This window comes from Rhinichthys klamathensis, unplaced genomic scaffold (genome assembly GCF_029890125.1).
Source record: "Rhinichthys klamathensis goyatoka isolate OS25496 unplaced genomic scaffold, OSU_Roscu_1.1 h1tg000679l_1, whole genome shotgun sequence".
Lineage (NCBI taxonomy): Eukaryota > Metazoa > Chordata > Actinopteri > Cypriniformes > Leuciscidae > Rhinichthys > Rhinichthys klamathensis.
Window position 1 is genome coordinate 524,260 of NW_026607111.1, and position 27,586 is coordinate 551,845.

At 39.2% G+C, this 27,586-nt stretch overlaps 2 protein-coding genes across 8 annotated transcripts in view; one reads left to right on the forward strand and one right to left on the reverse strand.

The window, feature by feature from the left end:
* Nucleotides 1–6,909, reverse strand: part of si:ch73-22o12.1 (nectin-2) — an 80,416-nt gene extending 73,507 nt beyond the window's left edge. Inside the window, exon 1 of one of the 2 annotated variants that reach the window (XM_056241881.1) lies at nucleotides 6,284–6,909. In XM_056241881.1, the coding sequence (XP_056097856.1) occupies nucleotides 6,284–6,332 (49 nt within the window). In that variant the 5' untranslated portion in view covers nucleotides 6,333–6,909. The remainder of the gene's footprint in view (nucleotides 1–6,283) is intronic. The other variant, XM_056241880.1, reaches the window with a different exon arrangement.
* On the forward strand, nucleotides 658–26,023 carry g6fl (g6f-like). Of its 6 annotated transcripts, none has more exons than XM_056241878.1 (12): nucleotides 658–769; nucleotides 14,166–14,498; nucleotides 14,588–14,857; nucleotides 16,423–16,458; nucleotides 18,188–18,511; nucleotides 20,876–21,130; nucleotides 24,661–24,699; nucleotides 24,821–24,943; nucleotides 25,097–25,170; nucleotides 25,380–25,409; nucleotides 25,744–25,790; nucleotides 25,862–26,023. In XM_056241878.1, the coding sequence occupies exons 1-12, from the start codon at nucleotides 688–690 to the stop codon at nucleotides 25,881–25,883; spliced, it is 1,635 nt and encodes a 544-aa protein (XP_056097853.1). In that variant the 5' UTR covers nucleotides 658–687; the 3' UTR covers nucleotides 25,884–26,023. The 6 variants fall into 6 exon arrangements, with proteins under 6 accessions (XP_056097853.1, XP_056097849.1, XP_056097850.1 ...); XM_056241874.1 differs by lacking the exon at nucleotides 658–769 and adding an exon at nucleotides 12,995–13,151; XM_056241875.1 differs by lacking the exon at nucleotides 658–769 and adding an exon at nucleotides 12,995–13,151 and having other exon boundaries at nucleotides 25,383–25,409.
* Nucleotides 26,024–27,586: the final 1,563 nt, after the last annotated feature.

A 27,586-nucleotide genomic window follows, 5' to 3' on the forward strand; every position in this document is an offset into this window, starting at 1 on the left:
CAGCCAGAATGTTGAATGTTCTTTCACGCAACCTCGTCTCTCCACACTCTGCTGTGCCCAGTGTGCGAGGGCGCTCGCAGCGAGGAGTCCTGAAACCACCGGCATGCTAAATTTATGAGACAGCACGAGTGTGCTTTTAAAAAATCCTCAGGAATCAGAACCACTTTCACCCCCCTCGTCCCTCCCCCTGTGAACCTCTTAGGACAAGCACACGCTCATTCCACTAAAAGAAAGGAAGCCTTTCAGTTACTTCATCATCTGATGTTTCTGCCTCAAATGATAAAGTATCTGCATGTGTTAGAAACACTCAGTAAGTGTCTCATTTCAACTTGAAATTGTAATATTATCAATTTCATCTCACCCCAATTTTTTTAGGGGGCACATCCCTCTGTTCCCCTAACCCTAATACAAGCTCTCAATTTGATTTAATTCTGATTTGTTTCTGATTCATTTGGGTATATTGCAATTTTAATGTCCATTTTATGCACATATGTAAAAAAATATTTTATGTGGATGCAAGAAATTATACATGGCAGTCTGATTTAAACCAATGATTCAAACTATACATTAAATGAACAAACCTATTGTATGGTTTTAGTAGACTTTAAATATAGCGCAAATGTCTTTTTTAGCCTGATTGACTGGTAACCCGAAGGTTGCGGGTTCGGTCCTCAATACCGGCAGGAAATGACTGAGGTGCCCTTGAGCAATTCAACTAACCCACAATCGCTCCCCGGCTGCCACAGTGAATGGCTGCCCACTGCTCCGGGTGTGCGTTCACTACTCACTACTCCTAATGTGTGAGCACTAACTTGGATGGTTTAAATGCATAAGACTAATTCCGAGTATGGGTTACCATACTTGGCCTTCACATGTCACTTTCATTCATTCAGAATAGAGCAACTATGACATTCTAATAAATATGTGCTTTTATATTTCATGGAAAATGAAAGTTACTGTGGAACATGAGTGTTAAATAATGAAAACTCAGTGAAAAACCTCAGTGAATATGGAGCCAACAAACCAGAAAGAGGAGCTACAGCATCCCAAAAACCTTCAGGGTTGCAATGTTAATCATAAAACGAACTGGATGGCATTCTGTCTAGAGGGGCCGAATGCTCATCATGTCCTATTCCTTTTCATGCCATTTGGCTTCACGTTTAAAGAGGGCAGATCTGTGGTCATTTTCCCTATGAGTAGACATGACCTACTACAGCAACCTGGCAATTCTCAAAATTCCTATATCAATCTGGCAACCAGCGCAACTGGCTACTGGCCCCTGGAGGGTCACTGATCTCCCAGCATGCAATAGGACAAGGGGGTAAACTCAGCCAGCATGGGGTGTGATAACATTATGTTTTTGTGTGTGTCTCGCTGAATCATGTTTTATCTGCATTTTAGATGCATAAAAACAGTAACAGTTCCACCACAAGATCATAAGGCACTTTTCGAAAATGGTAAACCACAGCAGGAGCAGAACCCTGCTTTCTCATTCCTCCCTGCCACTTGTTTCAGTTCTCACCATCTTGTCAAAGCCACAATGGTCGGTTGGCTTTCCATCACCAGGCAAAAGACTAAAATATGAGGACCAATTAACTGGACATATCAACCCCATGAATCTCTAATACCGTAAAAGCATTCTGAGATCTGACATCTGCTGAACCAGTGGGAGCGGAGCGAGAGAAAGAAAGTGACAAGAATAGAGCGAGGCAGTTAGAAAAGAAATGCTTGAAAGAGCCTTGTCCTCTAAGTGCTTCGAGGACCAGGCGAGATTCATTTTAGCTCCATTTTTGAACGAAGAAAAAGCTATTCTGAAAATAACCCTGACTACAAAAGTTACTTATATTATATTTCACCCGTCACTCATAAATCAGTTCCATGGATATCGTACGAAGCTTGTCGGGAAAATCTCCAGTGTCCGTATTCGTGCAGGTTGATGTTAATTACAAGGTCAGTCATTGATTTCGGCAGACTTCATTCCCAGAGCTGCATGTCAAGCATAGACTTGCGACAAGTGTTAAAAGCTTTGGTTCCCCCGTCCACAAATCCCCCATCACTCATCCAGCCTTATCTCTACAAGCAACCAGAATGAGAGATCCACAATCACTGATGGCTTACTTCACACAGCTACAGGTTCCCAAAACCCACTGAGATACACTCATAAAGGTTCTTTATCAGCATCTATAGTATCCACGAAGAAACCATAACATCCATTAGAGCTGCAAGATTAATCGTTAAAAGATCGATCTCGATTCACACACCCGTGGTCTTATTTCTAAATTGCAACGATTCGACTATGTCTATTAAATTTTTTGACAAGTACGATCACAGCGAAAATTCAGATCTTCATTGGTGCTGCTGCTGACCCAGTTAAAGCAGTGGTCAGTGTATTTGTGTATCAGTGCAAACTAGAGTTGTTCCGATTCCGATACTTGTATCGGAAATGCCGCCGATACCAATAAAAATTCTGCCATCGGTATCGGCGAGTACTTCTACCCATGTACCGATCCGATACCCTTTTCTTAAACAATAACTAGTTATACACGCTAGCTTTGCTTAACGCTGCAAATCGGAGATCAATTCTTCTTCGCTGCTCTAAACAGTGGTTGCTTGTGGCAACACAGGAAGTTGTGATGTTGCCACAAGCAACCAATGTTTAGAGCAGCGAAGAAGAAAGTGCGCGCTAGCAGTATCTCCGCTGTTTGGCAGTATTTCAGACTGGACCAACCAGCCAGTAAAACAGTGACATGTCTCATATGGCATTCTGCAATTTCGAGGGGTGGCACAAGATTAGCAGCTTCGACACTTAATAAAGCATTTGAAGACGCGTCACCCCGCAGAACACGATGGCAAGGGCAGACGGAGGATGAGCCGCCCCAGAATCAACAATCTCTGGAAGCTTCATTCAAACGAAGAGAAACGTTTTCAAAAGACAGCCAACGAGCGATAAATATAACCGACAAAATTATCGAGTTTATTGTTCTGGATGACCAGCCGCTGTCAAAACTGAAATGCTGTGTATTTAACTAAATTGTTTCGGGACTTTAAAGTATAAAGAGGTTATTTTCTTATCATATATCATTTTTTAGATTCCTAGATTTATTTGTTGCACTTTTTTATACAGTTATATTGTAAATCTAAAATACCTTTTTCAGTTTAAAGTATTAGATGTGTGGCTGCATTTTAAGTTCTTTTTCACTTAAGAAAAATAAATAATATATTGCTGTGAAATGTATGTCAGATAATAAAAATACTCTAGTTCACTGTATGTATTTGTTCATGTTTTATTAAGGGATAAGTCTGAAGCACAGTACACCATAAAATAATTCTATCAATTCATACAGGGCTAGTATGAATTGCAGCTGTATAGATACACACCCAGATATCGGATCAGTACTCGGTATCGGCCGATACCCTGAGTCCAGGTAACGGAATCGGGAAGGGAAAAAGGGTATCGGAACATCTCTGGTGCAAACCGTATCAGTGTATCAGTGTATTTGTCATTGAGTAATTAATACAAACAGTTTTTTAAAATAATTCATTCTAATTAAATGTTTTTAAATAGATAGCAGCAATTGACATTTTGTCAGGACCTCTAGTAAATGACATGTTATTTATAGTTGTCTATTCAGAATCATGAGAGAATCTATTTTTGATCACTATTTCAAACAAAGAAACAGTGATTCTCAATTTATCCAGAATTGTGCAGCTCTAACATTCATGGAATCTTTCCACTGCACAACAGGTTCTTTATAGTGAAAAAAAAATTCTTTCGATTATTAAAATGTTCTTTACATGTAAGAAAAAAAATGGTTCTTTTAAGAATTGTTCACTAAAAGGTTCTTTAGAGAACCCCAAAAATCCCACTGTGAAAATCCCCTTTTGAAACCTTTATTTTAAAGAGTGTACCAAGATAACCTTGTGTAAGAGTTTTTGCAGGAATGCAGCATTTTTAAAATCAATGTTCTTTCCACAGTCTTTCAGTTCTGTCTACTGCTACACCTCCTCCCACGTTCTTTCACCAGCTCAGACACTAATAAACAGCGTGGCCTTGAGGTCAGCGTGAGGTGGGGCGGGGGGGGGGTTTGAATACACCAATGACAATCATCGCTCAAACAAAAGCAAGCGGATAAGGACGCAAGGGACGCAAAAAGAGAGGAAGGGAGGGAAAGAAATGGAAGAAGATGAGAGAATGGCAGCTGAAAAACCTTCAGAGTCGGTTCAACTTTTGTTTACATGCTCCTCAGTTTCTGGAAACGGCAAACAATGGAGACCAGCTCGCCTGTTTACTCAACACTTCTTCACTGTTTAACCCACTTGAGCTAGCGATGTTCCAATCATTGTGTGCGCTTGTTAGTGTGCGTCTGTAACTGCTGTACTCACACAGTTTAGAATAAGGTCATCTTGGCCTCCGCCTCCATCATCGTAGGAGCCTAACATTTTCCCCAACCCCCTCCTCCTCCTCCTCCTCAAACAAACACACACACACACAGACCACTTGATGCATTCAGCCAGAGACGCTGCTACAGTAGCCCCCCTAACCCTGGCTTTCAATGAAAACACAGCGTCTCCATGGCAACGGGTTCAAGCATTTTTTGACCCGTGTTCACTAGGAGGGTATTATAACACAATCAGTAGCTGCTATTGTGCAGATCTCTGCTGCTCCTAGTAGCCTACATTTCGGTCTGGAACTAGAAAGATGAACTGGCTCAAGTTCTATACTCATAAAACTAGTTAAACCTACTTCCTGTCCGTATAGCTCTTAATTTAAAAAGTAATAATGAGGTTATTAAAATAAGGCTTTTATATTGGTGTGCATGATGTTGGTCTGATTGTTTTTAATAGGCAAGCAATGAAAATGAGTCTGCAGGGGCCACTGAGTCGAGCTCTCAAAACAATGCTTTGACCCTTTAAATATTTTGCAACTGCTGTGTATAAAGGCAAAAGCTCCCAGGACACTGAACTAAATGGATGCGAAGGGAAAGGGAAAAAAAGAAAACACAAGGCCTGTTTGTACTGTTCGCTTAAGCGAGGCAATCATGACCCCTTCTTCCGCTGCTCTGTTCATAAATAAAACAAATCCTTTGTTTCGTTATTCTAGTTTTCCTCCTGAAGTGCAGCCGATGCACTGTGAAATGGGCCCAGGCAGAAGAGGTCCAGACCATGAATAAGTTAAAGGAGTAAATTGCTTTTTTCCCCTTATTTAGTTACGATAAAGTAGGCTACTACTTTGTCACAAACCTTTACCACATCATATCCTTTTAATACATAATGTATTTTCCTATACATTACAAAATTATTCATACCTTTTATTATAATCAAAAATAACAAGTTCTACTGAAGATCTTTAACAGTGTGTGTATGCTCGGTTAGACACTCACACCAGCTCAGCTCACTCGCTGTCAGGTGTTGTGCACCTGCGGACCATGACATGGCAACTGAATAATTAAACTGCAAAGACACTGAGGAGCAGCTGAATATACGATCAAAAGGAGCTGAAGTGCGGCGAAAAATGACGAAACAAAGGACGGTATACCGGCAATATACCGGTAAATTGATTGATCGTCGGTCAAATGAACTGATTAAAAATTCAACAACATGACGTTTTGAAAGTGATTTTTATAGCTTTCAGAGATACGACTAAAATTACACTAAGTTGAAATCCACATTTTTATAAAAATAAATACAACGTCCGAAACACCCTGTTGCCTGATGGATTTATTTACGTGTCTTTTCAGTTGGAAATAATATGATATGATGTGAAGGGAGAAAAGACTCAAAGGACGTGAGGAACAGGGAGAAATGTGGTACGAGGGAGAGAGAGCACTGAAGTACGACTGGATAATGTCCATAGTTTCGCAAACAAACACACCTGTCAACACGTAGGGGAAAAAAGCACTTCCCAAGGCCACACCTAGAGAAACATGGCGCTTATCGAAACCAAACTCATACAATCTCCAGGGGAAAGAAACAAGATTAATGACCAAACCGGGAAGTTATTTTCCATCATACTATATAACACTGCCATAGTTAATCATTTTATTTCAAGAAGAATATAGTCATGAATGTAGTCAGAGTTCAGTAAGAGATGTGCGCGCGCACGATTAAGATAGCCTAACTTACTGATTACTGAAGGATATTTAACGTTATTATGACTCCCGACTATCGCTTTGACTGAGTCTATCTATTTGAATGAAAGTGATAGAGAACAGTGTGATTTATAACCGGCAACAATTTGTGATTCCTTATACTATTTATTCAAAGATCATATAATATGTCTTACCTTGAATAATTAGGAGAAGGAGTGCGATTAACAGTCCTGACATGTTCATCGGAGGGAAGGGTGGACAGTCCACCTTTACAAAAATTGTCTGTTGTCCGCTTGTTGAACTCGGTACAGAATCGAGACGGTCAGATGGAGATAGAAACTGTTAGGTGGTTTCTCTAGTTTCTTTCAATGGGCGAGCAGAGAAACTTAATGTTAAGGTGCGTCGCTGAAGTCTGTTCAGCAGTCCCTCTTGAGTTGGTTTACAATCTAGCGTCCAAAATCCCTTTTAAATCGTATAAACAGCTTCTGTCCTCCGAACTGCGGTGTCCGGTGGCCAGGTAAGAAGCGTCCTACAGGTGAATAAATATCCAGTGAGTGAGTTGGAGGTTTCTCGCACTCAGACGGCGGAGTCTCAAACCTGTCGCCCTGGGATCGGACTCTGTTGAAACTCTATCAGGAGCGCGAAGCTCATTGGACACAGTCGTGTGATGTCATGCCGTACGTCACGCTGAATTAAAGTCACCTAAAATCCAGTGGAGGCTCGGTACTTTCCAGAAACTAGAAGGTTTTGACCATTATACTCCTTTCAGTTTCAGGCAACTAAACTATAATTCGATCCAATCATGACAGGAATTGTCCTACTTTCAGTTAACAGTTCTCATGTTTCGTATAAAGTGCTGTATTCACTAAATACCAGAGACACTCTGTAGGCTAATAGCCTACACACCCTCGTCGTCATAGCGAATGACGAAACTCCCTGTGTATTTCTTTTGCCTTTTTTTGGATGCTGGAAAGTATTCTGGAAAACAACAACATTTAAACCAGTCTACCCAGTCTATGTCTTTTTGCTGGTTTTCCCGCACTCTTCTTTTGTATCAGTTCTTGCTGGAAATGTGCTTTCTCTTCGTTTCTAAAGCTTAATGGCTAATGTAAGAGCAGATATAAAATCAGCATAATGAGTTTCGTGGAGGTATAATAAAACGATGCAATGGAACAAGTAAATATTTTGGGTAATTAAGTTAAGTTGCGAGTTGTGGGTGAACTAGTGTGGCTCTAGCGCTCCCCTTGCTGGTAACACTACAGACACTACAGCCAACCATATCATCGTTGAAACATGGGCACATTTTACCATTGCATCGGAGTTTTGCATATCTGCATCTCCGAAAGAACATTGATTTTGTTCAGAATCTATGCTGTGGAAGCAGGCTTACACAAGGCGAAATACAATCACACTGAACAAAACTAGCCTATACGTTAGTGAGATCAGTTCTGATTGCTGAAATAGTTCTGTCCTAAGGCAGAAGTGCTTGACTCTACCTCAGTCACATTCAGTTTCTGTCACTTCCACACCCCATTAAATCAAAACTGAAGCATCTCTCTCTCTCTTTACTCATTCTCTCTGTCGTTTGCACTGGGCCAATGACACGTAGCCTGACAATAGGCTCTGCTACGTTGACTCTCATTAGCTGCTTTGCCCTAGTTTTTGCTCTCTCTGAAGTTTCTCAGCTCATTTACCCCTACCGTCTTTTCTCCATTTCAGTTTTCTTTATTTTTATCTCTTTTCTTTAGACCCTTTCTCATTCTTTAGCTCAGAGGTGATTAGAAGCTAAGCTGGTAATGGGACTTCGAGGTGCTGATAAGTCTGTTAACTTTAATTAAAGACATTTACTGGGATGTAAAGACATTTAGCCAGAAGCTGAAGACCATTTCTGATTACATCTCTAAATCCTTTTTTTATGTTCTCACTCTCTTTCTCTCTCTTTTTACAAGCATATTCCCACACTCTTGGCTAACATTCCACTCAGTCCACAGTCCAAGTTCAGTTTTATGACCAGCCAACATTACGGTTTTCAGTTCAGAAATTAGCATTTTTATACTTATTCACCTTTTTCACGGGACGCGAAACTACCCGTCATGCTTTGCGCGTGCGCGTAGACAGGATGCTCAAAACTTCCGGTTCGCAGCTTGATGTTGTTTATGTAGGCGTTATTGGACATTTCTGAAACAAAGTTTGTAATCTCTTTTACTTAATTTTAATGGCAATAATGGCAACAAGCAATGGCAACATTAGTTTGCGGTGGCAGCACGGGCAAGATTATTTGACGAAAACCGTTAAAAACGTAACTTTGTCTGTCCCTCATCCTACGAAATTGACAAGCGCCACCTCCTGGATTGATGATATGACACAATGGCCATCAGTCACATATGTTGACATATTTAATTATCTTGTTTTGTCTGAGGGTGTCGACGGCGAGGAGCTTAGAAATTATAAAAGCACGGAAGCATACAACTACTTACACAGTAACAAAATTGGACGAATTCTTTGCCATAATCATCAGCAGTTCACAATCTTAAAAGCGGAGGTAGAGCCGAGTCAGACTATAAATAAACCCCATCACATTGCGTGGGTTATGGTACAAAATAACGGAGTAGTGGAAACAGCTGGATGCTCCTGCGTAGCTGGCCCTGGTAGGTCTTGTAGTCATGCTGCTGCTGTGTTGTGGAAGGTGGGTATTTATAAATAGAGCAACACTGCTAGTCTGGCTTAACATACAGCAAATACTATGTGCAGAGTGATTCAACTTGAATAATTAATTTTTACAGCAATATTTAAACAATAATAAATGTAAATTAATAAAATTCTTTGGCTTGAAAAAAACGTTTTGTGTGCTAATGGTGATGTACTGTGCAATAAGTAATGAAGTAAACAATATGCTCTGATTTTTGAAAGGTGCAGAATGCAGTGGCCAGTGGTATAACAGGGATATCTTGCACTGATGAGCAGCGTAGATGGAATGCAGGGACCAGAAGAAATCATGAACAAAAACGAATCAGCCAGATAACATTTAGACATCACAGAGCTGAGGAAGTATATGATGCGTCATCAGCCAGGGAGGGAGAAAGACTAGCACCGACACCATGCTATGACACGCATCATGACTTCAGGGAGAGAGTCAGTTCTTCAGATACAAAAGCTCTGTTTGAACTAAAAAATAGTCTTTTAGAAAAGTGTTACAATGCAAATGTACCAGAGCAGGCAGATGACATTGATAGTGTAGAACCCCACCAGCCACATGGGGAGACTTTGACTTGCAGTAAATGTAAAGCATTTTACAGCAACTACATAGAGATGAACAGCGACCAGGCAGCTATATTGGAGATTCAAACACAGAATCAGAGCTTGTCAGAGGTTTGGCATAGTGCAAGACAGATAAGAATCACTGCTAGTTCAGCTAAAGGTGTACCAGTACGAGCAACAACAAATCCTGATAAATTCCTGAGAGAGCATCTCTTCCCTACCTTTCGGGGTAATGCGGCTACAAAGTATGGGAGTGAGAAAGAGGTAATAGCTCGAAACCTTCTTGTAGAACAAGGTCTACAGGTGTCCGTCTCAGGTACCAGGGTCAGCCTGACAGAGCCATGGCTGTCTGCAAGCCCTGATGGCATAATAAGTGGTGTAGAACTTCTGGAAATAAAGTGCCCTATCCCTAAGAACAATACCACCTCTCTAGCAGACCATTTCACAATGAGCAGCTATAGTGACATCAAAGCGGTTGATGGGAAGCCTGAATTACAGAGGAATGGAGTCAGGGGCTACTACAGACAGATACAATTAGGCATGTTTTGTACTGGGCTAAGAATGGCAAAACTACTTGTCTGGTCATCAAAGGAACACATTCTGATAAATGTACCATATGATGCAGAGTATGTAGCAGAGCAGGTTACTCGTCTCAGAGGCTTTTACTTCTCTGTGATGCTTCCTAGAGTAGTGGATGAATTCATTGCCGGACGACTCAAACTGAATGGCAAATACCTGCATATAGTCAGAAAAGCATAAATAACTTGTACAAAGACTAACCGTTTTTTGTGTATAAGTGTATAGATCCTGACATTTAGGAGGAAAAAGGTTCTGGCAATGTGTCAAGGCAAGTTTTCAAAAACATTTTGAATTTATTTGATAGTAGTTCCTTGTTTACAGGTTTTGCACAAGTGTTGTATAATATTTAAACAAATTAACAATTATATATCTATCCATGTACATTGTACACAAAAACAGAAAACATTGAGATTTGTTTAGAATTAAAAATGTAAAGTATTGTGATTAAATATATATGTACAAATTTGATTACATGTAGACTGAGCATTAATTTTCTGCTTCACGGATCAGGTCACCATGCAGATTCACTAAAGCTGCACATATACGCAGAATTTTATCAATCTTTGGCATAAGGTTGATAGGCAAGGTTTGTGACAACACCTTGTACACTTTCAGTCTCCTAATTGCACGTTCAACATGTATCCTTACATTTGCAATCCTGCGACTGCACGTGACTTTTTCTTCTGTCAGCTGTGTTTGGTTGGCGAAGTGAGGAATTATCAAGTTGACCTGTCTTTCATACAATAAGTCTCTTATCAAAAAACCCCTATCTGCCATCACTTCATCACCCGGTTTAAGGTTTTCAAGAATGCCAGAGTCACACGTAATAAATTTGTCGCTACAGCGGCCCCCATATGCTGCTGATATGAACATTACTAGACCACAAGGTGCAATAGCCACTAAGTATTTGATAGTGTTGCAAGCATAGTAGTGGCTGTACGATTCAGACCTTGAGTCAAGGTTCTTTGGTTTTTGGATTTCACTTTCACTGCAGTCTAAGATACAGGTAACATTCTGATAATGTTGCTTAAATGCCTCTGGTGTTGTGGCTCTTATTGTTTCTTTGGGGAGCCATGGTATTAGATCCTTCAAGACTACAGCCATAGTGTCAATCCAAAAAGAAATGATCCTGCTCACTTGACTCACTGATATACAAAATCGAATGGCTAGGTCTTCTATTAAAAGGTTTAATTTCAGCTTCATTAGTGTGAGCAAGATTTGCTGTTCAACTTCAGTCTGGTATGCCACATTCGCATGGGGACGCAGAACAGCTACAAGCGTATGAAATGAGTGGAGTGGGAGCCCGGTGTACAGATTTGAGTCAGAGTCGCTCATCAGAGTAAGAGGCTTGATTGTATCACACTGTGTTGACTGGTTTACATAAGTTACTCTGTGCTGTCTCTTGCTATAACAATGCTCCTCGAAGATGTGGTCTTCCCATTGTGTTCCAACAGAGGCAACGTTTTTAGATGTACAGCCGTGGTCATCAACATTAGATTGCATGGGGCTTGGGACAGATGCAAGACTCTCTTCTTCAGGCCTCCCTTCGTCCATTCCAGTGTGCTCTTCTTGATAAACACCAGCTCCTGTAAAAACAGACAAACCATTATAACCATATCTATAATTAGCTGGGGCATTATATTTTCTTTTTCGAAAAGTGATTTCTTGAAAATTGTATACAATAAAAAAAGTTAGTCAATTAATAAATTAATATATTTTAGAATATAATCATGCAGAATTTTAGTTTAGCACTAATACACTTTTAAATGTCATGTATGAAGGGCCAAATGTTGAGTTTTTCCTGCATACCTTAATGAGCTTATAAACAATTACTGACAGGTATTATTTTGTCAAAACATTGCGAGCTGTGATAAGATTTAAGATCTATTACTGCTGCAGTAGCTGTTCAAATGAACAAACAGACCACACACACAAAGTAATTTAGTCAAATATTTACTCAGACCTCTTTGACTAAAGTGGAACAGAGTAAAAACAACATTCATATATATATATATTAATATATATGTCAACATTAATTAAAAAATAAAATAAACTGCGCTGTATTGACACTCAAAGTGGAGCGTAAAGTTGACTCATTTAAACGATTCGTCATACTGAATCAAAACACTATAACACAGGAGCGTGGGAGTCAGAATGGTTCATTTAAAGAGCCATTTGTTAAATGAACACACTTTTATGCTAACGTTACAAGTTAACATACTGAAGGGTTGAAGGAAACGCTGAAAACACTTAATCCGTATCATAAGGCACATTTCGATTAATTGTGAAGACCTGCACGTTAGCCTTGTAAATAACGTTAATGAATAGTCTCACTCTCACCTTCCTCCGGACAAGTTCGTCGTTGTCTTCTCTTCTTTCTTAATGGACGATCATATCCAAGCCAAAGTTCAGGATATGGATTTTCCGTTGTTGGTTGTCTGTCCACAAAGTGGAATGAGCATACATGGATATTACGGGGCGGTAATTTCAAATTAAGTGCTGCGAGCCATTGTCTTTTGCCCTCGTCGTCGGATGGCATCTTGTGCAATTTAAATGGTTTTGGGCAGTTACATTCCGCTCTTCTTGTTGGCTTGTGGTCGTAACACTCATGTTCCAGAAGTTTTTTTAGCTTTCTGTAGCTGTTGTGACAGCCTTTAACGGCACAAATTCTACCAGAACCTCCACTATTTGCCATGACCAGTAACGTCGTATAGCTGATGACAATTACTAAACGGAAGTTGAGAGCATCTTACCGGAAGTCACTCGCGGCTACGGCGCCCCCCACGGAGAAGTGAGGAAAAAGGTGAATACTAGGCCAAAATGATCTATTATAGCCTATTTTGTACTTATATGATTCTTGTTATAGCCAGAAGCAGGACTATGTGACTGCAGATAAAAACACTGACTTATCTCATTATGATACTGTAGCTGCATATAAATTAGTGTTCTGTTTATCAGCCTCCATGTTTGTATTATTGCTTCCGTTTTTTTATATGTGTGTTGACATTTGTTGTGTTTATCAGCTTCTGTCACATGTTGTTCTCAGCACTTAGTGTCGGGTCATTTTCCTGTTATGCTTGTGGTCAAATGCGAGAAAGAAGACATAGACTACTCTTGCACTTTAACTAATAATGTTGTTTCCTAGCAGCACCATGGGGAACTATTTTCATGCTTTCATATTTGTTTGTTTTGGTTCATGCTTTATCATCTCTCCGCTCATGGCAGGTATGAAAATCTATCTAAACAAATTTAAAAGCAAATATATATATATATATATATTGTAATGTATTGTATTGTGTTAAATGTTGAGTAAGTTATACTGAAAATGCAATTTTTAAAGTTTAACTTTATTTCAGGCAACCTAAAGTGAAGAAATATTACAGTCATCAAAGAGAACGCATCATCTGCACATCTATATGATCATATTTAATATTATATATATATAACTCTCTCTCTCATATATATATTAAGCTGGGAAGCAACATGTTCTGAACAGTATGCCTTCATATTTGATCACATTATTGCACGGCAGGAACAGGGTTCAACAGGCAGACCTGAGAACAACACATGAATATGTATAATCTAATTGTTGTGTGTGAATTTTTTATATATATATATATATATATTTTTTTTACAGCTATCACTGGTATATATTTTTTTTTTTTCACTTTATTTGGCCTGAAATGAAATAAAGTTAAACCCTATGGTTAAACCTGAAAAGTTCAATTTTCAAGTATAGCTCATTTAATTCCATACCGAAAAAAATCAAACATACTTTAGGGACTAGAATCTCTAGATATCTCTGTCATCTAAATGAACCACAGAGACACTAAATTGAATTGAGCTTATATTCATGCGCTGATTAACATAGATAACTGCAGCTTATACTGCACTACAGGGGTTTTCACACTGTGGTTTGGGGACTCGCAGGGGTCTGCAAGGGGATTCAAGGGGCTCCACGGAAAATGAGGGGGTAAAAAAGATAAACTTACAGTGTAATTTTCAAAAGAATTAATTATTTTTTTAAATATATTTCTGGCCCAGCATGAAAGTTTCTCAAGTTAATGTCTTGACAGAATTTTTTTTATATATAATGTTTTAAATATCATGCTTTTCAGTAACTGTGTGTGTGTGTGTGTGTGTGTGTGTGTGTGTGTGTGTGTGTGTGTGTGTGTGTGTGTGTGTGTGTGTGTGTGTGTGTGTGTTTGACTTCTTGCGTTTAAAAAATATGATCTACAGGTAATCTATGGAATGATGTGGTCATGGTACGTGAGGACTCATCTGTCACCCTATCCTGCTTTGATTCACCACCCAAATCTTCTGTACTGGTTACCTGGAAGATGATGTCAGCGAGGGAGGATCGCTGGTCATATTTGTTATCAGCCAACTGCATCGATGGACAAACAAATGGACGCAGTAGCAGAGTGTTTGGAGGAAGGACTTTTGAGATCTCTGCGGATGCCTCTCTGATCTTCAGGGCTGCAGCACCTTCTCAAGGACGCTACTCCTGTGTGATTGAACAGGACAACAAGAAGCTACAGGAGAGGATTGTTCTGCTCGCTCTGATTAAATGTAGACTACACAACCCCACCATGCACACCATATTCTTCATGTCTCAATGTGTCTGATATCTCCAGGCATTTTCTCCCTCTCTTTTGCAGTAACTGTCACTCCCACGCCCCCTGCCACAGTGGACAGTACACTGAGACTGGTAGCTCAGGTGTCTCCCTCCTCCGTGGTTGCCTGGGGAACGTGGGTGTCTTCCTCGGGGGAACAGCTATACACTGAAATCTCCCATGACAAGGGCAGTCTGCTCAGCAAGCTGGCCCGCATCACCAGTAAAGACACCGGAGTCTATACCTGCAGAATCCGTGTCCATGGTAACAACGACACGTCTGTCTCGGAGCACAGGGTGAATGTGACAGTGAACGGTGAGATTTAAAGATATTTTGTGGAAACACGCTATAGTCAGATAATCTGCTTAGTAGCTAAATGTTATCTTTTAAACACGATGGAAGGGATATAATGTTCCTTTTTTTCTAGAATGCAGCAAAAAAGCAGAAAGTTAAATAAACCACTCTCTTATGAAAGAAAAAATAACAGATATTTTATCTAACAGTAGAAGACCTATACACTTCATATTTTGGAGCCCCTAAGATTAAAGATGAAAGGATCAATAATATTTCAATGTTTCCGCGTTTACTCGCAAAACTTTTGAGTTCTCTTGAGTTCTTTTCCTTCAAAAAAACACATTGTGTTCGCTTGCAAAACTTTTGCGTTCCCCTGAGAAACTTTGCGTTTCAAATAGAATTTTCCTCCCATCTCATATTTTTTTCCACCATCATGATGGCTTATGTACAGGGTGCAACAGTCTCCATTAATTTCCTCCTTTGGGAAATTGATTTTCAACGATATCTTATAGACATTTAAAGACAGACCTCCTGTGAGTTCAGTGGTTGTTAATTGATGGTATATGATTTTTCTGAAGCCACAAGTCCGCATTATTTGAACTTTCAAAATTATCGTGTTTAACAACGGAATACATGGTGAAAGACTACATTACCCATCATGCTGTACAGAAAATTCCACCAATCAGAGAGTCACGGAGAGCAAATCGCCCCAAAATTCACCTTTTTGTATTACTCCGCTTGTGACCCATTGGAATCATTCACTCAACTGATTTGTTTGGAGCACTGATTCATTCAGAAAAGAAACAAGTGAAAGGCTGATTCTGAATACTTAAGACAAAAACATTATATGAAAAGACTGTGTCCAAATTCACAGTATTCATAAAACATTAGCCAACAAGTACTGGGATGACTTACTACTGGTGAGATTGTGTAGTATGCATCGAATGTACACTTTACTATCCCATGAGGCCACAGGAGATGATTTGTGAATGATATAGTTAAGTGACGCAACTGACGCTGGGGCGCATGACAATGACAAATGTAATACGTCTGAATTGCATTCATACCACTAACATTTACACTATATCAAATGTACTTTTTTAATGTTCACAAAGTAATTACTTATTCAGCAGCGATTTCGGACACAGCCACAGTCTTTATGAGTCATTGAATCATTCACTTAACCAAGCCATTCAAAAACACTGATTAATTCAAGAATACATAGCTACTGTGTGTTGCTTGCAGAAGTAATGGTTATTTTTACTTGGACTTTGTTTGGAACTATATTTACTGATGAAACAAAAGTATAGACAGTACTGTAACACTGTGTCTAAAAATGTAGATTGCTTATTATAATTTAATACAAACAATGTTACAGATCTGAGACTACACTACATAAAAAAGCAAGGAATATCTCATCCTCATTATAAACAGCATCTAACTTCCTCTCTCTCTCTCTCTCTCTCTCTCTCTCTCTCTCTCTCTCTCTCTCTCTCTCTCTCTCTCTCTCTCTCTCTCTCTCTCTCTCTCTCTCTCTCTCTCTCTCTCTCTCTCTCTCTCTCCCACTCTTTCTTTTTCTCTTTCAGAGAGAGCTGTGTTTTCTTTCACAGACGTGACACAAGGTAATAGGCTCTTTTGTTACCGGAATACTATTGTGAATAAAATGGGACCATCCTTATGTGCCATTTACCCAGCCTACACTAGTCAAACCTAAATATTCTCCTTCAGGTTTTTTTAACTAACTGAACAGTGAATTGTTTCCAGCTAACCTCAACGTGCTTTAATTATTGATTGATTGAACAACAATTTAATCTAATCTAATTTAAACTATTTTGGTTTGTTCTTCCCAAATGTTGTGTCAGCACATGGTTAATCAGGGTTATTACAGTTTTTCTCAATTGCTAAAACACTAAAACCCATTGGCTGAACAAAGTTCTCAGTTGCCTGAACTCATTTAGCTAATTGTGCAGTCTGTTGTCAATACCTTAAACTATTTCACATGGCAAAACACAATTTGCAGATCTTACTTAGACTTTTCAGCAAAACGCTAAACACATTCTCATTCTCAAAACATATTCTGCACTGTAATGCACACGTCATCCATACTGGTAAACACAATGATCAAATACAAATAGAGAACAAATGTCATTGATTGAACACAACCACTCAAAATTGATTTAACCTGTTTCAAATGATGCCCAAAGACAAGAAGAAGCACACTGATCACGTTTACTCCTTTGATTTTTGTCCCTTTTAGTATTGTATACTGTAGTACAGTGCATTGTAGGCTGTATACTGTACAATGAACAAATTATATGGCCCCGAACATCGTTACTGTAACAGTACCATTTGTTACAGTACTGAATGCTCAATAGATTTTACTGGTTGCACTTGCAGGTTCATATCAACAAAGAACAAGAATTACAGTATCAAACAATAGAACTGACAAATGAGACGTTTGTGAGATGCAGGGCACTGTACTGTAAAAATAGGGGTACAAGGAGGAAGAACAAATAAAATTGCAAAGAGCAAAGCAGAGTAGTAATTTCTGATCAATTTTGCGCTACTATGATGTTTTCATTCATCAAAAGACAATGACAGACAAATATGAAATTTGTTTTAAGATTAAAAATGTACTTCTCCCTGAAATTTTGATGGTACAGTAATGTGTCACGGGTAAGTCTACAAATAGAAAAGCCGTCCATAGATATCTTTCGAGAACTGTATGTTTTGAACAATGTGTTTTCTATTTTTTGGTGTATTGTTTACTGACTGCTTGATAGTGTATATCATTTTGATCACTTTGTCTATGATTTGAGAGCAGTGTTTGATTTTGAACACAAGTAAAACTGTTTTGAGGCGAAAGTTTCATTTTGCAAGAAGAGTCAGAGGTTTTGTAAATAGTGCTTGAAGATGAGGTTTTGTGTTTAATGTTTTCAGAAAAAGGAGCAAGGATTCAGAAATTGTGTTTTAGCAATTGAGAAAAACTGTAAATCTGAGAGGAGAATGTTTCTTGAAGAGCTTTTGCTGAGCTTAATAACATAATCCCCATTTTCATGCCTGTCTCGTTTCTGATATCTCCCATATGACTTTGCTCTGGGACTCGTAATGTTCTATTCGCTTGACTGTGTCAAGAACAAGGAGGCTAAAGTGTCTCGCAGCACAGTGGACGGGATCAGTTCAAATTGACGATATTGTTCTTGTATCACTGTCCATTTTTCACTCGATTGGCTTCTTCAGTTCCTTTTTATACTCTTTTGCCTTGTACTTTGTATTTCGGACTTTCTCTTGTGTTGAATGAGTCTCTTCCCCTATGTCACTATACCTTCCTTTGTAATCTCTCCTCTACAGGAGACACAAGGTCTATGGCAGCCCTCTCTCGTTCACTGGTCACTCTAGCCTGTCCCCCCATTCTTGGTGACTATGTGCTGCTCTACTGGCAGTATCCTGATTCAGAAAGAATGGAGCTCATATTTCAGTTTGACCGTTGGAGGAGGAGCTCCACCAACAAGACCAAACACCACCTCAGTTTGATAGACCCCGCCACCCTGGCTGCTGTTGGGAACTTCTCCTTCCTGTTAAGCCCAGCCCTGACGGATGGAGGACACTACTTGTGCGAGGTCTTCCTGGATGACAAGGCTTTCACCCAAAGCAACACACTGAGTGTTTTACATGGTAATATTTTTTATGTACATCGAGACTTTTTGACTTGACATCTATGATGGAGTTTGGTGTGTGAATGAATAGCAATTTATCTCACATCTTCTATTTGATATATTATGTAATATAAAAACATGCATCAGCATAGCGCTGAGTTTGAGATATTCAATGCTATTGTGTGATATTATAAAGGAATCATTTATTTTTAAAAAACATTATTAAATCATTAAATAATTATTAATAAATTAATTTATTAAATCTATAATACAATATTAATATAATATTAACGTCAGCATGAAACAGAAATTCATTTTCTTACCTATTGTGATGTATATCCAAGTGAAACAACTTCCTGATCGATGAAAAATGTAGGACGGGACTTGATTTTGTTTATTGGGAATTGGTTGTATAACTGCTATTCTAACGGAATGGGGGTTGTAGTAAGCGCTCGACGAATGGGGATAAAAAAAAAGAACAGTCTTTAATCAAAAATCTTAGGAGACAGAAAATGTATTGACAACCACACGAGGCAGAACAATGAACTGAACTAAGGGCTTAATGTAGTCAATCATTTAATCCCTTAACACGCATCCTTGATCACCAAAATGGCATATTTAAACGTTTTTTCCTGTGAAAAATATTTATTTATGCCTTAAAATTGCTTAAATGTAACTCTACACCCTTGCTTCATGTAACGTGGAACCATGGACATGCAAATGAGCCACAGGTGATTTCAAACCGCATCTTTTTTCACTGCAGTTTTAAGTATATAATACTCAGCAATGGTGTTGACTTATGAATTTGCACATGGTTTGTCTTAAATCATATTAAATACACCACATAGGAATATAAACAACATTAAAAACTAGATTTTCAACACAGGGGGGTCTTTAAATACACAGGGAGTAATGAGGTAACCAAATGAACAACAGGTGACCATAATCAGAACTCAGGCAAAGCATAACAGGAAACAATGAAAACAAAACACAGAGGGTGCTTCTCAAACGGAAAGCTGCATACCTACCTAGACCGAGTCCTTCCAGTCCTTCTGAGGCTTGTAGGCTAGAGTCCTCCTCAGCATTAAACGCTAGAATGAGACGGTCTAGTAAGTGTGCATGGCTGCGTCACACATGTTCTGCCCCCGCACGGTCACGGCACGAAAATACAATTAAAACTTAAATTTGGAAAAATACTTTGTATTACCTTTATATTAACTGGCTTTCTATTAATGTAATATAGTGAATGACAGTAGTCTCCCAGTGGCTTACATTATTGGCAGTTTAGTGATTAATTTACAGCAAAAAACTAACATCATGCTTTCATGACCGAAAACATTATTTTTGTCTTAACTCAGACAAGCTCAGTACGGACTAATTTCCGGACTAATTTCCATGAATTGGAATGTTTGCAAAGGATTGTGGGTGATTTAAGGCCGCAAAGGATACATCCGATGCATCCTTTAAAACAGGCCGAAAGAAGGACACGAAACGAAGGCTGCCCTCCAAGGAGATGGCCTTCAGTGACATTTGATGACGTGGCAGCCCGAGATATGCAGCCTTCATAGGATGCAGACTTCCGTTTGAGAAAAAACCCAGAGAAAACTAACCAGACTAGAGCATAATCCTGACAATCTGTCACTGATTATGATTAAAGATTAGGTGAGCACATTAATTAAAAAAATAAATAATGATATTATGCACAAATAAATCATTAATAATAAACATTGCATGGTGACTTTAATTTTAAATATTTAATTTAAATATAGTTTTTAAAAAATGAATTCCTATCGTTATTTCACCCTCATGTCATTCCAATGTTGCATGTTCTTGCATCACTGGTCTTGAATTAATTTTATAATTGCACAAGCTGTTATATCAATCACAGTAGTTCAGCATCCAAGAGTCAATCAGTCAGTGTCTTGACTTTCATCTTTCGCTCCCTTTTTTAATCCAATCTCCCTCCGTTGTTACTTTAATCTCTTTTTCCCCTTACTGTATGTCCTCCCTGGGAAATCTTTTTTCCCTTATGTCCTCATAAGGGAAAAAGTTTCCTCACTCAATTCTTTTACTTTTGTCTCTTCTCTTCTATATATATCCCTCTCTCTAACACAATGTTTTTAGTAGGCCTCATTACAGATCTCATTATGTGTAATTACACCTGCTTGTTGCCGCTGACAACTCTGTGGGTTGTGGGATTACAGTTAAAAACTGAGCTCAATTAGCTCAGGATTGATGTTGCTTTGTGTTTGAGGAGACACTGTACATCAGTCACAGTCAACCGCAGCTGACCGGCTACACCCGTCTGTTTAATGAATATATATCATTTTAACCCTTCACTGACCATCTTCTGCTTTCATTTCTCTGTCTGTTTCACCCTCAGGATATATCAAGCCATCCCGCACCACTCTGGATCTGAGTTGTACGTACAAAGAGCGATCTCAGGTCAAAGCTGTGAGATGGTCATATGTTCAGGATCCCAGTCGCTTTCTGAAATCAACTGCTGTTTTGGGCCGGATCACAACCTCTGTAGCGCTTCCTGTGACCCCCGAGACGGCAGGACGTTATGCCTGCACTCTGTATCTGAAAAATGGAAACTCAGTGCAATATATGTGCACCGTCACAATGGCCAATATAGGTGAGATAAAGATGTATTTCTCACTCTCTGTCTGGCACTTTTCTTCTTCAACATTTAAAAACTTGCAGGTGAATATTTATTCCAATGAGTTATTTTTGTTGTGTGTGATATGCCTTCAGTGCTTCATTGGATTTTCATAATGAATGAATGACAGGAACATTAGTTAGTGGAATCATGTAGGTCACCGGTGAGGTCACATTTCATAATGCAGCACAATTAAGTACCTTGACCAATCAATTTCATGAAACCCAACTCCATCATTATAGATTATTTCAAACATGGCTTGTGAATCTCTAGAGCAGCAAGGGCGCAGAAAATAGATCTTCTGCAGTTCTGCTATTGAAAAGGGACTGGTTTACTCAACATAATTTATTTATTCAATTATTCCAAACCTGAATACATTTCATTTTTCAATGGAACATAGAAGGAGAAATTTTCAAAAATCTACTAGTTGCTATTTATCTTGAAATTACAATGAATGAAGATTGTGGCTTCCAAACTTCAAAATATGCAAGTATCAAGCCACCCACGCAGAAAGAGAGGTGTGTTTTTAAGTGGAACTGTGTTTTTAGAAAGCGGTAAAATAATGCTGTAAAAGAAGCGAGACACAAACGCAATGGTCAAACACGTCCATCCAACGCATGTTTATATAAAAACAAAGGAAAAGCAGTGCAGTGGAAATTAAACCAACGCATAGCACAGGGTGGAACAGGGAAAAAAGTGCTCTTTTTGAACGGCCCCTAAAAGTGGTCCGAAAAGTCTTCTGAGTCATATGATAGGTTTGTCTGAAGAAGAATGTCAGACCCAAGAATGAATCGTTCTTTTGAGTCAGATCTTTGCAATTAATTATTTATTCATGTATCGGACATCCCTGCTTGAGGTGTGTTCCGTTCATTATCAAGTTTCGTCTCAAGTTTCTTCTGTGTGTGTGATGGCACTGGAGAGAGTTCTGAATGAATGTATTTTGTCAAATTAAGTGAACTTCAACAGATTTCCTGTGCATTGGGAATAGAGATAAGTGAACACTCCAGAGGCCCTATCAATCGGAGCGCAACTATAAACTCTCATGAATTCGCCAAGGAGAGATAGAACAGATGTCAAGATATTCAGTAAATAATGACTTGTGCCAGATTCAGACTACACGATATCAGCCTGATTTTGGCACAATCCGCTTGATATATAGTGTTGTGGTGATTCGTAAACGACAAAGGGCTTTGGACGCAAGAATTGATTGTTTTATGACGTATAGTGTGTCATAGTGGACGAAACGACAACTGAAGCCGTGTCACGATGTCACACAGAATGGCATATTTTTTTACAGTCCTTCACGACTGGTTCCGTCACATTTGTGGCGTTGACCAATAGAGTGGTGCAGGTATGACATCACTTTGTACACCAACCGGAGAAAAACCCAATAGGATTTTCCAATACGCTTTTGGATTATCGCTAAAAACAAGATATGTGATCAACAAAAGTTTATGGTACTTACACGTTTTGTCCATCAAGATAATTATCACAGATGAACACAACTTTTATGAATTATAAAGCCTAAATGCAGTCGCCAGAAGTAAAAAGCTGAAGGTAGGCTATAAACGAACAACATCACGGTCCCACGATTTCAACGTCACCATTACTAAGCTTCAGACAACTCTTTCAGATTTGATCTAAAAACATTTTCCCAGAATGTTTGAATTAGAATAGTTTATAAGAGCACAATTATAAGCATAATGAGGCTGTAAAAGCAGACTGAGTTTACCTGTTCAGCGTGATGACGTTTAATCTCTTCGACAGCCTCTGTATAGTCCCATTTAGCCACTTGTTAGCAATCGCCTTTTTCAAGACACCTAACAGCTTCAAAAAAAACACGAGTGGGGTAATACTGATGTATTTAATGTCATAGAATAAAACGTGAAAGTGTCTTGATCTTGTGTTCACCACAGACCTTATTTCAGCCGTTTAACCAAAACCCCATTCAAAAACACCCATTGACTTCGGGACGATGGAACCGGAAGTGCTAAAATGCTAATTCACTTCTGCGTTTTGGCCTACAAAGTGACGTCATACCTGCACCACTTTATTGGAGCACAGAACCAGTACTTGGAATTTGTCCTATGCATTTAATCAAGTTAACCACACATTCGGTAGCCTGGCAAGCCAGACCTACATCAAGATGTTAGGTCTGGGAACTCACAATTGGCATGCCTCAATTTGAGGGGCGGGATAAACAGTTGTCTTTCAAAATCCCTCTGCACGCAATAGGATAGGCTACAACCAATCAGAGCAACGAATGGCTGTGGATGAGTCCCATGCGTTTTCCATAGACTGTAAAAAAAAGGCATTTTCCCTCCAGCCTGAGTTGAAATATTAAACTTTTGCCGTGTCCGGTCGTCAAAACTCCGAACACATCTTCCTTTTTTAAGAATGACTTAAGTGACGTTTCTTAACTCCAAGTCCTCCAGAGTCGCGGGCAAAGCCGATTCGAAAGACCGCTATTCGCCAGTAGCATCTTGTTTGTTTTCAAGTAGCAGTGAAATCACGCGGAACCGTCACAACTCTGCTGTCATTATGTTAAGCCCGCCCACCAACTCTAACACGATGTGATTGGCCTGACCAGAGTTTGTTTTTTTTCAGCTCGCAAGCCAACGGAGAGTTGCTAGACCACACTGGCTGCAAAATAATTTTTGCTGCCGCTAGGGTGCGTCTAGATTTCTAGGCTACACATTCGGAGCAGTGAGTATTGATATCTTCCGGTATTAAGACTCGAACCCACAACCTTCGGCCGTCTGCCGGAAGCTAGTTATTTTAGTCGATAAAGTTTTAAATATGAATATTTTTCTTACACAAACGCATCGCTTCACTTCAGAAGGCCTTTATTAACCCGTCAGTCGAGCACTTTAATCAGGGATGGATGCGCTTTGATGGACATTCACTCCCATTATAAAGCTTGGAAGAGCCAGGACATTTTTTAATATAACGCTGATTGTATTCGTCTGAAAGAAGAATGTCATATACACCTGGCTTGAGGGTGAGTAAATCATCGGCTAATTTTCATTTTTGGGTGAACTATCCCTTTAAGCTGTTCCTTTAAACATGGTTCAGATTTTTTTTAAACTAAAGATTCACAAATATTTAATACATTATTTATTTATTTTTTACAGTTATTTAATATTTCCAAGAGTTTAAGTCGTGGTTAGAGAGTATTTTAACCACAGCAGTGTCATCAGATGTAGGCTAACATGTGAGAGACTCAGACTGTCAATGATAGATAAGAACTGCATCTGTTTGTTCGCTGTTTGCATAAATGATGCCACCTCACCATATGCAAAAACATTAAGTCAAACCCTTATTTTGTTTCATTTCTCTTCCTCATCCTGTGTTTGCCTCTAAAGTTACATGCACTGTCCAACTGTGGCTCCTTCATATCTAAGATAATCAATCAATTTATTTATTTATGAATAATTTATTTTTGAAGGTAATTAGATCATTTCTAACCATTCCTGTCTACTCACATTGACACTTTTGTTGAGCAGATCCAACAGTTTCTCCAGGCCCTGCACTGCCACCTGCAGGTGAGTGTTGCTGTACACACACACACACACACGCACACACACACACACACACACACTTCTGCACACTGATGGGTAACCTAACTTAGCTTTTCTTTTTCTGTCTTTCTCACACTCCCCCCAGCAGAAGATGTCTCAGCATCCTCTTATGTTTCTTCGTTCTCATTTCTCCTATTTCTGATACCCATGATTGCCGTAGCTGTTGGAGTGTTGCTATGGAGACAGGGCTATTGCGTCACCCACCGAAGTAAGGCCTCACATTTGTCTTTTCCCCCCTGAGTCCATCAAAGATCTGAAGGCTGTCAGTTCGCCCTGGCAGAGGATGATGGACAGAGCAAACCACAATGGATTTGGTGTGATGTGATGTGAAACCCCTGTGTGTCTGTGTTCATTCCTGTAGGTGTCGAGCAATCACTGTCTCACCACTCCGGAGAGGTGGAGAACATCTATGAAAATCCTGACGTTCTAAGACAGGTGATTGAAATGCGCAGCTCCTCCTTCTCTCCGTCTACCTTGCTGTTTCTCCTTCCCCTGCTGTATTATTAAATCTATTTTTACTACCCCTTCTATCTTTCATTCTCTCTCTCTCTCTCTCCTTGTCTTTCTCTCTCAATGTATATCTATCTGTGCTCTATTATTAAATCTATTTCTTCCTTCCTCTTTCTCTCCCTCTCTTCTCCCAGCAGACACCTCCCCAAGGCGCAGTCTACATGGTGAGTTATTATAGTCCTTCTCAGGCAGAGCAATGAGTAATAGTGTGTGTGTGTGTGTGTGTTCCAAAAAACAGGTCCCAACATTTTACAATCTGTTTGACAGTGTGTGTGTGTGTGTGTGTGGGTGGGTGTGTATTCCATTCCAGTTCTGTCACGCCTGCATTAGTGATATTAGCAGATGAACCGAATCGAACCTCTGCCAAACTATAAATCTGAGATGTCTCCGCCCTTCTCATCCTTGTCCCTGTTTCTCTCTCTCTCTCTCTCTCTCTCTCTCTCTCTCTCTCTCTCTCTCTCTCTCTCTCTCTCTCTCTCTCTCTCTCTCTCTCTCTAGGATCTTAAGCCAACGGGTGAAATGGATGTATATAAAGAATTAGATAGGTGAGACATGAGGGTCATACGGGGGATACAGTGCATGTGTGTCATTGTTCATATATGCTCTCTCATTTCAGATACAAACAGTGCTGTGGTTGAGTACAATGGATGTTGAGATAAAACAGCTGTATCTGAAATAAAATTGTACATAAATGTGTGAGACGTATATGTATGACTGGTGTATTAACTTTTGACAGCAAACTGTTTTTGTTATTACTATAAAAATGACTTTCTTTCATATAAAACTTCATTCAAAGAAACTTTTTCTTTTTGTTATATACCTTTTTTTTTTATAGCAACTTTATTGTAATGTCAATAACTCTACGAAAAACATCTGTAGAAAAATGGAAACGGTATAGGTAATTTTCTGCCAGGACATTTTTTATTAAGTTTTCAGACATTTCTTTAACCCTAAAACCCAACACAATACAATGCATAATTCAAAATGTGTGGAAAACACCTGTGAATAATCAAGCCGGAAAAATTCCTTTATACAACCCCAAATCAAGAAAAGTTGAGACATTTTGTAAAATGCAACAAAATCAAGAATCTGATCTGTTAATTCTCTTTCAACTTATTTAACTGACAAAATGCAAAGAAAAATATATCCTATGTTTTTTTTTTTACTGAACAACTTTTGTAAATACAAACCAATTTTGGTTTAGATGGCTGCTACACACTCCAAAAAAGTTGGGACAGAAGCAAAATAAAAGTGAAAAGCTTATAGAATATCCAAGTTAAACTCTTTTGAAACAGTCCACAATATATGAATTGGTAATAGGAGCAAAGCAAAGATGGGTCATGACTCATCACTTTGTGCCAAATTTCATGAGAGGATTGTCAAACAATTCAGAAATCACATTTCTCAATGCAAGGTGTCACATAATATTGTGACAAGATTCAGAGAAATCTCAGTCTGTGTAGGGCAAGGCAGGAGACCTCTGTTGAATGTGTGTGACCTTCAGATGACACTGCATGAGAAACCGTCACGCTACTCTGTTAAATACAGCCACATGGGCTCAGAAGTACTTTGGCAAGCATTGTCATTTAACACAGTCTGCTGCTGCATCAAGGAATGACACTTGAATCTCTGTTATGCAAGGAGAAAACTATAAATTCTATGCAGAGATGCCACCGAGTCCTCTGGGCCAGAGCTTGTCTCAGATGGTCTAAAAGACAGTGGAAATGTGTGCTGTGGTCATGAGTCCATGTTTAAGCTTGTTTTTTGGAAAAACGGACATTGAGTTCTCAGTCCCAAAGACAAAAGGGACCAACCAGACTTTTATCAGTGACAGGTGCAAAAGCAAACATCTGTCATGGTATAGGGGTGCATCAGTGCAAATGGCATGGGTGACTTGCGTGTGAAGGTATCACTGACTATATTGGGATTGTAAAGAGACATTTAATGGCATCAATGAGAAGCGAGATAATGCCAGGTCTCATTCAGCATGTGCTACAACAGAGTGGTTTCTTAGACACTCTACACCATAGAGTGCTTGACTGCCTGCCTGCAGTCCACATCTGTCTCCTATTGAGAATGTGTGGCCCATCATGAAAAGGAGAGTAAGACAACGATGACCACAGACTGTTGAGCAGATGTCTTGTATCAGGCGAGATTGGGCATAAAATCCACACAAAAAAAATTAGTATTCTCAATTTCCAAACTTAAAAAGTCTAATTAAAAGGAAAGGTGAAGTGACACAGTAAACATGCCTCTGTCCCAACTTTTTTTGGAGTGTAGCCATCAAAATCAAAATCTGTTCATATTTACAAAAATAAAATTAAGTTCAGTGAAAACATTG

Excerpts from the sequence above, each read along its gene's own strand:
- g6fl (XM_056241874.1), top strand. The coding sequence starts at position 13,058 with ATGTTGTTTCCTAGCAGCACCATGGGGAACTATTTTCATGCTTTCATA. Across the intron at positions 13,152-14,165 it reads CATCTCTCCGCTCATGGCAG|GTAATCTATGGAATGATGTG; the intron begins GTATGAAAATCT and ends TATGATCTACAG. Across the intron at positions 16,459-18,187 it reads TTTCACAGACGTGACACAAG|GAGACACAAGGTCTATGGCA; the intron begins GTAATAGGCTCT and ends TCTCCTCTACAG.